At 35.5% G+C, this 9,934-nt stretch overlaps 1 protein-coding gene across 4 annotated transcripts in view; it reads left to right on the forward strand.

Annotated features, from left to right (window-relative positions):
• Positions 1-9,934, forward strand: part of LOC138324692 (cAMP-dependent protein kinase catalytic subunit alpha) — a 152,213-nt gene that overhangs the window by 91,741 nt on the left and 50,538 nt on the right. The window contains exon 1 of one of the 4 annotated variants that reach the window (XM_069269736.1): positions 6,101-6,259. The exons of the other annotated variants lie outside the window; for them this stretch is intronic. Coding sequence (XP_069125837.1) covers positions 6,214-6,259 — 46 coding nt within the window. The 5' untranslated portion in view covers positions 6,101-6,213. Of the gene's footprint in view, positions 1-6,100; positions 6,260-9,934 lie in introns of those variants that run through there. 4 annotated transcript variants of the gene reach the window in all.

Raw genomic sequence — 9,934 nt, forward strand, 5'->3', positions numbered from 1 at the left:
AAACAAATAAACAATTTCGCACTCTCTTCTTGTATGACAGCATCCGCAAATATTCAGCGTCATTTAGCGTTTGGGTCACATTTTGAAATATACGACAGTTCATGTATATCGTATAGTTCCGGTTAGCGGTAGAAATTTGAGATCTTAAACATAATTAAATCAAAACTTAAAGACGTATAGTAGGATACGTTTAGACGTGTGTATAAGTTTTCGGAAGTGGCAATAATGTTATCGTATCGTTTTCACGATTACATTTGTAGATTCAAACGTACAAATACTATCAAATTAGTGTCTGACATTGACAGAGCCATCTTCATGACATTTACACGTGTGAATGTGTTCGACATTGAACTGAAAGGCACCTTCGAAAAGTATTCCATTTATCTGACATTGCTTAAGACCTGTATTAGACAGTATACGTAAGGCATATCGTGTTTAAGATTACTTGTACGTGTACAAACACGTGGGTCTGTATCTATTGTCAAACGAAATCAGTTTATTTAAATTTATGACCAAACTACACAATTGATGGTGTCCAATATCTCCGCGTGTTTACCAATGTACATCTGTTTGAAGTTGTTTTTCACCTGTCGTAATGACCCCAGCGTCACCCCCTGGACAGTAACGTATTTATCACATAAAAGGGAGGTAACCGAGAAAATGGCAATAATTTAGTTGACGATTGGTGCAAAGTGGGAAGGGATTACCGTAACTTACTTACATAAATTCACGATACGTAGCTGGTCGTTTGGTCACTATCAGAACCCAATTGTTTGATGTAGCTGGTCGTTTGGTCACTATCAGAACCCAATTGTTTGATGTAGCTGGTCGTTTGGTCACTATCAGAACCCAATTGTTTGATGTAGCTGGTCGTTTGGTCACTATCAGAACCCAATTGTTTGATGTAGCTGGTCGTTTGGTCACTATCAGAACCAAATTGTTTGATGTAGCTGGTCGTTTGGTCACTATCAGAACCAAATTGTTTGATGTAGCTGGTCGTTTGGTCACTATCAGAACCAAATTGTTTGATGTAGCTGGTCGTTTGGTCACTATCAGAACCCAATTGTTTGATGTAGCTGGTCGTTTGGTCACTATCAGAACCCAATTGTTTGATGTAGCTGGTCGTTTGGTCACTATAAGAACCAAATTGTTTGATGTAGCTGTGTTTTTACATTCTGGTATATCAAAGTTACTTCCCTTCCTTTCTGACGGAGTGAAACGACGGGAGGTAACTCTGATATAGATCATGCCATTTTTGTCGCATACAGACCGAAGTCACCAGAGAAAAATCACTAACGCAGGTAATGTCAATACCATGCAGGTATACCTGATATATATGGTCTCCGGTCTATTGTAAGCAAATAATGCGTCTAGACCACATTGACTGTCATCACTGGTGTCACACCATGCAATTGCAGTGCATGCGACAAGCTGCAGATGGAAGACTATAATAACAGCTTTATTATACTATTGCACATTTGCGATAGTCTTCTTCCGTCGTCGTCCGTCGTGTGACGTCCGTTAACATTTCCTTATGAACGCGATAATTTTAGTAAATATACACCGATCTTAATGAAACTTTGTACGTAGACTAACATTGGAAAGATTTCGAAGAGGTTCGAAAATCAGCGTGCTTTGATGGTAATTTACGGAGTTATTGCCCTTTGCTCTAGTAACTATTATTTGACATTGTGAACGCGATAACTTGAATAAATATAAACCGAGCTTAAAGCTGACAATGCAAGTTAAAAAGTATACATTTGAGATAAAAAAAAAAATTTAAATTCAGTATTTTTTTTTTCAAAATTCGTTTCTGAGACAACCCCTTGCGTTTCTAAGGACGGGCAGTCGCCATTTTGTTTTAACTCTGCTTGGATACATCACCGGGTACCGACCCCTATATAAAGCGCGTGAACCACACACACGTGCGATCAGTCGAACGCTCGCCGTTCAAGGTGTAACATACTGTACTATATATATATACCCAATACGTATTTACGTGTAACCTGAGGCCATGCCATAATAATAAAATGGTTAGTACTTTCAATGTTTTCTCAAATAAATTTTCTAAGAACCATATATAGATTTATACAGTTAAATTAAAAGTAATGAATGAATTCATACCTTCTTTCCACGTGCGAGATTCATTTTGATTATAACGTAAACAAACACGGAAATTCTAATAGCAGATAACATTTGCAAACTAAAAATAAACACTGCACTCACCTGACAAGGTTTCATTGGAGTAATATTGTCTCAACTAGATCCCAAAATATGTCAAAAACGACCTAATAAAACACTTCAATATACATTATTACACGCACATGTACACGTGTGTGCCTTTGGTAGTTTATATATGGAAGCGTCACTTGTTCGGGACAGGTGGTCACGTGCACGTGGCCAGTCGAGTACATCGGGTATAGTATACGTGGAGATATGTGGACGGATTATTATTAGGATTTCTATTCATTTGTGTGGAAAGTTCAATTTGTGAAACACCTAAATGACAGCGTAGAAGAGTTGACGTTTGCTTGCTAAAGCAAGCCCTACACATATTTACAGGTAAGGGGTTTTGTTTATGTAGGTGATACACAGTAGACAACTTCTAGGTGTTTATGTACATGACTGAACGCACGTGTGTAGATTCACGCGCTTTATATAGGGGTCGGTAGGCGTCACGTATCCAAGCAGAGTTCAAACAAAAATGGCGTCCGTCCGTCTATAGAAACGCAAGGGGCTGTCTCAGAAGCAAAATTGGAAAAAAAATCTTCAATTTTTTTTTTTAAATCTCAAATGTACATTTTTTAACTTGCATTGTCAGCTTTAATGAAACTTTGTATGTAGACTAACATTGGAAAGATCTGAAACGAGTTTAAAATCAGCTTGATTCGACGATAACTTATGGTGTTATTTCCCTTTGCACTAATAATTATTATTAGACATTTTGAACACGATAACTTGAGTAAATATTAACCGAGCTTAATGAAACGTTGTATGTAGACTAACATTGGAAATATCTCGGACAAGTTCGAAAATGAACTTGTTCAACAATTATTTACTAGTAAATGACATAACTAATTTGTATGAAATGTCAGGTGAACATTAAGGCCTATTGGCCTCTTGTGTTATTAAAGTGGAGTATGTTTGTAACACTTCCTTATACCACCAACACGTGGGATATAGACGTAATAAAGCAAAGACATGGTCATCTCAGCCGATAACATAGGATAACATCTGTCTCGTGGCTGATTTCATCGGCACGTGCTTTGATAAGATTTCCTCCATCTTTTACCAATCTTTATGTATTCCTGTACGGGAATGTTTGAGCGGGCCAGACAAATTATTGGTGCTGTAAATGTATCTACAGGAATCTTACATGTCCTATACAACTACATGTACTATATCTATACTTTTGATGGTTTCGTGGCCAATTCAGTGTGCGTGGTTTTAGAAGTCGGTGGGCTAATGATCTTTAATTGGTTATCAATTTAATTTAAGTAAATCGAAGGAAGCCGACTTCTTGTGCTACTATTGAACCAAAAATGCTTTAAATGACATAAACCACCTTGAAAATGTTTAGTTTTTAATGTTTGTCCATGGCAAACATTTTCCCAATATCCCTGATATTAATTACGATGTCATTATCATGAGCGATCAGGACGACAATTAATTACAAGTTCTATCCATATTGATAACACTACCAATGTGTTAGATTCCTGTGACATTGTAGTACCATTTTTTTTACTAATTTTAAAAACTTAAAATAAATTCGGACGGTAGATGGACAAAGACTGTTTCGTTACTATACTGGGTAGTGCAAGGACGTCATTGACAACATACACTATAGCGGTTAGGGGACATTTTTATCTAGAGGTCAATGTCCAATAAAATAAAAAACATTATTCTTGAAAAGGCTTAACCGTCCATCCGATAGCATTAAGGCTGCTTGTGTAAGTAATACCCGTTAATACATCTGTATTAAATTGTTTATAACTGCACTACTACACAATGCATTCCAAGGTCATGTCCACGTCGACTAGCTCACGACTCCCATCCACCGATCTAATCCTACTTACGTACTTAAATTGTTCGTTGTTTTCGTCCATTTACCTTACACCTACTTGGAGAATTGGCGATATATACGTGCGTTGTTTCTGGTCTACTCTTGACATTAGGTTTTAGACACGCCCATTTATTTCATTTTTTATTTACTCAATTCGTCCAGAAATGGATATTTCACAGACGATTTGAATGTTATATAAGCTAGGAGGTACTACAGTCAGCTTTTTACCCGTCGTGTGGTGACTGTCTCCAACATGATGTCTCTTACGTGCCATTTACAAGTCGCTCAATTGTCTCGTTTTTTCTGATGACTTTTTCCAGGTGTTTTCCCCCGACGAATCTTGCTTGGTACTAACTACTTTTTTCGACAAAAACATTTTTAATATCTGCATGTTTACACGTTCGTTTCTTCAAAAGAAATGTTCGACTATTTAGGGACGGTAAAAAACACTGATGAACACCATTTCTAGCCTATACATATTTTATTCCATTAATTATGCAAAGACTCTATCGTTATTTTAAGAAAATGTCACTAAATTTGTCTATTTTCTAACTATAAGATTTACATTCGGCCTAACTCAAGCAGAGCATCTTTAAAGTGTATGATAAATTATTAAAGATGCTCCATCGCTGACAAATGGTATTTTTTTCACTATCAAAAACAACAGCAGACGATTTAATATTTTTCTTCAGTTACAAAATTTACTTACTTTACACCATTACCATCGTTGAAAAGTTTGAGCTTTTAATTTACTTCAAGTTCAAAATATCGAAAATAATTTATTGCATCCCGAAAAAATCCCGTTGCACTATATCCTATATGGAATGATGTACTGATTGCGCATGCACCAAAGGCAAAATAAATTATTTTATATTACATTTTGTGTTAACTAGACATATATATACACGATTAAACAGCAATTATTGTTCAAATTATGAATATCATTTATCCTCTGTCGGCGCTGGAGCATCTTTAAATACAGAGTTTATATAATACCAAGGAATTCCGTATAGGTCAGTCTGCTTGGACTTAAATGAAGATCTAGTTCCGACTCGTCTTTTGGTATCAAATTACTCCCGAGATCTAAAATCTCTTGTTCCTCGTAATTCCTGTTTGATACTAATCTTGGGCAAAAATGATTCAATTGTTTTAGTTAATCAGAGCGGTTCTGCCGTCTGCCGAGGTGAGACAATGGTATATTGGACTGGACCAGTGGGGTAGATCTGGCCCTGTCAGCCAGTCAAATATCACGCACAGGGCAGTGTGGGGATAGACATATCCCTGTAGAACTCTTGGTCAAAAATGTTTTTTGTAATCTTTTGTCTGCTTGAAATTGTCCATTACAGAAGCGACAATTATTAAATACATTTTCAAATTCCAGTTGTCTGCATCTATTGCAGAACGCGCAACGTTGTAGAACCGTCGACTTTCTCCTCATTAAACGTTAAAAACCGTAAACTTCAAGATACGTAGAATGGCTATATACGACAAAATGAAATGTTAAAACCACAAACGAGTTTTTTTGATACGATTACATTATTAAACCAGATTAAAGGGTGATTGCAATGATTCGTATTTATATAGATTGGCAATACTCAAGACAAAGTAAAGAGAAGCTAAAAGGGCAACGAATATAGTCTGATTTCTATGTATATTTGTAAATAAATGTCACTGGATCACAATGACCTGTGCTATAGATCCCTAGGACTGATTATCAATTACATATTAGTATCAACGATCAGGTACAATACGGTGGCCTTTAAAAGTCTCTAATTTACACCATTTATATAGCAGGGGTATTCAAGGCAATTTCAATTTCAATTAATTCTTACGAAATTCATTTAATTTAAATATTTATAACAAGTTAAGCTTTCAAGATATTAGAGCGGACTTAAGGCATATCTTTACTCAGATACACGTGAAGTGAACACAGGGGGTAACAATTGTCCCTAATTTGGCCTCCAATGTTCTGGCACGTCAGTCCGGGTAGAAATATACCCGTAATACACCCGTATAGTATATAGCTCTCACATAGGTTTAACGGGTGATCGTGTGGTCTGTACGGTACTCAGTGGAATATATACCATACTGTGAAACGTTGTAATTCGAAGGAGAGTTTGGATAATTATATATTTATCACTAAGTGGAAAATGAGTAAATCTAAAAAGTCATCCGGAAGTAAAGACAAGGACTTATGTAAGTAAAATATACGTGTTGTTACAGAAAGATATGGCATCTAGATTTCAATCGATACCTCTCGTCATGTAAACACTACATGCTATTGTATAATGATTTGTTCCATTAGAAAAATATTGTTATCCGTTATCATGTTTATAAACGACTAAAATGATTAGAAAATAAAAATAAAATTGGGACGATAGATTTGATTTCTCGGTTAAGACTGGTATACATTTGGTTTGCTATGAAAGAGATGGTATTTTATAATTAATAACAATCGAGAGTTTTGTCTAATGCAGGGAGTGCAGTTGTACATACTACATATATAGCAGGTGTGCTGATACATACAACAGGTGTATATGGGCGGTGTAGACAATCGGTCACCTTTAACTGTATATAATATCTAATTTCTTCTATTTTGGGCCACCGGTATACCTGTCTGTCGGAGTTTGGTATCGGGGTCAAAAGAGACTCGGGCGGTAACATATAATAATTGAAAACTTAAGTAAACAAACCGAAAGTTACATTCACACGAATGTCTATACAGGATTCCAAACTGTGAAACTCATGTAAAAGAAAACTGTGAACTGTATGTCATTTCTATACGGACAAATAGGATCTCGTCATATCGAGTCGCCTATTATACGACAATATGTAGTATTAAGGTGCGATATACCGTGCATGTGATCAAGGTACACTGGTAATTTACTGATGATGCCATTTAAAGTACAGATATTAAAAGTATAGTAAAACATTTACTCTAATAAGGTAAGATTTATTGTAAAACACCTGTCAATAGTATCTATTTATGTTTTGATTTGCGAACATAATTTCTTGTTATTATATGCAATGTAGAAATATATTAACGCTTTCTATTTTTTTTAGTAAAATAACGATAATTTGATTTTTATTCTGAAATAATTTCTTTGTTATTGAATATACAATTCCTTTGAAACTATTTAACTATCTTAACATGCTTTTCATAAAAAAGCAACTCTGTTTCGAAAATTGAATCAGAGCATTGGGTGTAATTTTAACAGTCAAACCGTCACCAATTACTGTAATCACTAATTCGATTCTTTTGTAACACTAAGTCTGCACATAAAACGGCACCTTATTCCCATTCGTCAAACGTCAAAAGTCCTTCCATGTGCGGTGGTACAAGCGTCCTTGAACTGTACACGTGCCGAACACCACCATACTCATGCACTTTGAATTGTAATATGCTTACAATGTGAAATCTCGGCAAGAGATCAGCAGTACTGTATGCCGAGGCCAATAGAGCCAGCAGTATGTCTGATGGTATCTGTGACACAATTAACCGTTATAGGACAGTGGCTCTTCAGTCTCCAGACATTGGATAGTGCCCAATGATTTTGTCCTATCATCCCTAAATTGACATTATAAGTTTGGTCGTTTGTCCAGTTGTCCAAAATGCTGATCTTATCAAACTAACCGATTGGCACTAGAATCTGCTACTTATTTTGTCCCGGTGTCCCTAGACTGTCTTAATTGGTTTATCCTAGTCCCCCTAAACTGTCTTAATTATTTTGTCCCGTTGTCCTAGGCTATCTTAATTATTTTGTCTAGTATCCCTAGACTGTCTTAATTATTTTGTCTAGTATCCCTAGACTGTCTTAATTATTTTGTCTAGTATCCCTAGACTGTCTTAATTATTTTGTTTAGTATCCCTAGACTGTCTTAATTATTTTGTTTAGTATCCCTAGACTGTCTTAATTATTTTGTCTAGTATCCCTAGACTGTCTTAATTATTTTGTCTAGTATCCCTAGACTGTCTTAATTATTTTGTTTAGTATCCCTAGACTGTCTTAATTATTTTGTCTAGTATCCCTAGACTGTCTTAATTATTTTGTTTAGTATCCCTAGACTGTCTTAATTATTTTGTTTAGTATCCCTAGACTGTCTTAATTATTTTGTCTAGTATCCCTAGACTGTCTTAATTATTTTGTTTAGTATCCCTAGACTGTCTTAATTATTTTGTCTAGTATCCCTAGACTGTCTTAATTATTTTGTCTAGTATCCCTAGACTGTCTTAATTATTTTGTTTAGTATCCCTAGACTGTCTTAATTATTTTGTCTAGTATCCCTAGACTGTCTTAATTATTTTGTTTAGTATCCCTAGACTGTCTTAATTATTTTGTCTAGTATCCCTAGACTGTCTTAATTATTTTGTTTAGTATCCCTAGACTGTCTTAATTATTTTGTCTAGTATCCCTAGACTGTCTGAATCATTTTGTCTAGTATCCCTAGACTGTCTTAATTATTTTGTCTAGTATCCCTAGACTGTCTTAATTATTTTGTTTAGTATCCCTAGACTGTCATAATTATTTTGTCTAGTATCCCTAGACTGTCTTAATTATTTTGTTTAGTATCCCTAGACTGTCTTAATTATTTTGTCCTAGTATCCATAGACTGTCTTAATTATTTTGTTTAGTATCCCTAGACTGTCTTAATTATTTTGTTTAGTATCCCTAGACTGTCTTAATTATTTTTGTATCCTAGACTGTCTTAATTATTTTGTTAGTATCCCTAGACTGTCTTAATTATTTTGTCTAGTATCCCTAGACTGTCTTAATTATTTTGTCTAGTATCCCTAGACTGTCTTAATTATTTTGTTTAGTATCCCTAGACTGTCTTAATTATTTTGTTTAGTATCCCTAGACTGTCTTAATTATTTTGTTAGTATCCCTAGACTGTCTAATTATTTTGTTATATCCCTAGACTGTCTTAATTATTTTGTCTAGTATCCCTAGACTGTCTTAATTATTTTGTTTAGTATCCCTAGACTGTCTTAATTATTTTGTCTAGTATCCCTAGACTGTCTTAATTATTTTGTTTAGTATCCCTAGACTGTCTTAATTATTTTGTTTAGTATCCCTAGACTGTCTTAATTATTTTGTCTAGTATCCCTAGACTGTCTTAATTATTTTGTTTAGTATCCCTAGACTGTCTTAATTATTTTGTCTAGTATCCATAGACTGTCTTAATTATTTTGTCTAGTATCCCTAGACTGTCTTAATTATTTTGTCTAGTATCCCTAGACTGTCTTAATTATTTTGTCCCGTTGTCCTAGGCTGTCTGAATTATTTTGTCCCGGTGTCCCTAGACTGTCTTAATTATTTTGTCTGGGTGTCCGATAGAATGTCTTAATTATTTTGTCATGGTGTCCGATAGACTGTCTTAATCATTTTTTCCTTGAGTCCCTAGGCTGTTTTAATTAATTATTTTGTCCGCGTGTCCCCAAGACTTCCCAACTTATTTTGTCCTTGTGTCCCCAAGACTGTCCTAATCATTTTGTCCTTGTGTCCCCAAGACTGTCCTAATCATTTTGTCCTTGTGTCCCCAAGACTGTCCTAATCATTTTGTCCTTGTGTCCCCAAGACTGTCCTAATCATTTTGTCCTTGTGTCCCCAAGACTGTCCTAATCATTTTGTCCTTGTGTCCCCAAGACTGTCCTAATCATTTTGTCCTTGTGTCCCCAAGACTGTCCTAATCATTTTGTCCTTGTGTCCCCAAGACTGCCCAATCATTTTGTCCTTGTGTCCCCAAGACTGTCCAATCATTTTGTCCTTGTGTCTCCAAGACTGCCCAATCATTTTGTCCTTGTGTCCCTAAGACTGTCCAATTATTTTGTCCTTGTGTCCCCAAGACTGTCCAATCATTTTGTCCTTG

This window comes from Argopecten irradians, chromosome 6 (genome assembly GCF_041381155.1).
Source record: "Argopecten irradians isolate NY chromosome 6, Ai_NY, whole genome shotgun sequence".
In the NCBI taxonomy this organism is placed as follows: domain Eukaryota; kingdom Metazoa; phylum Mollusca; class Bivalvia; order Pectinida; family Pectinidae; genus Argopecten; species Argopecten irradians.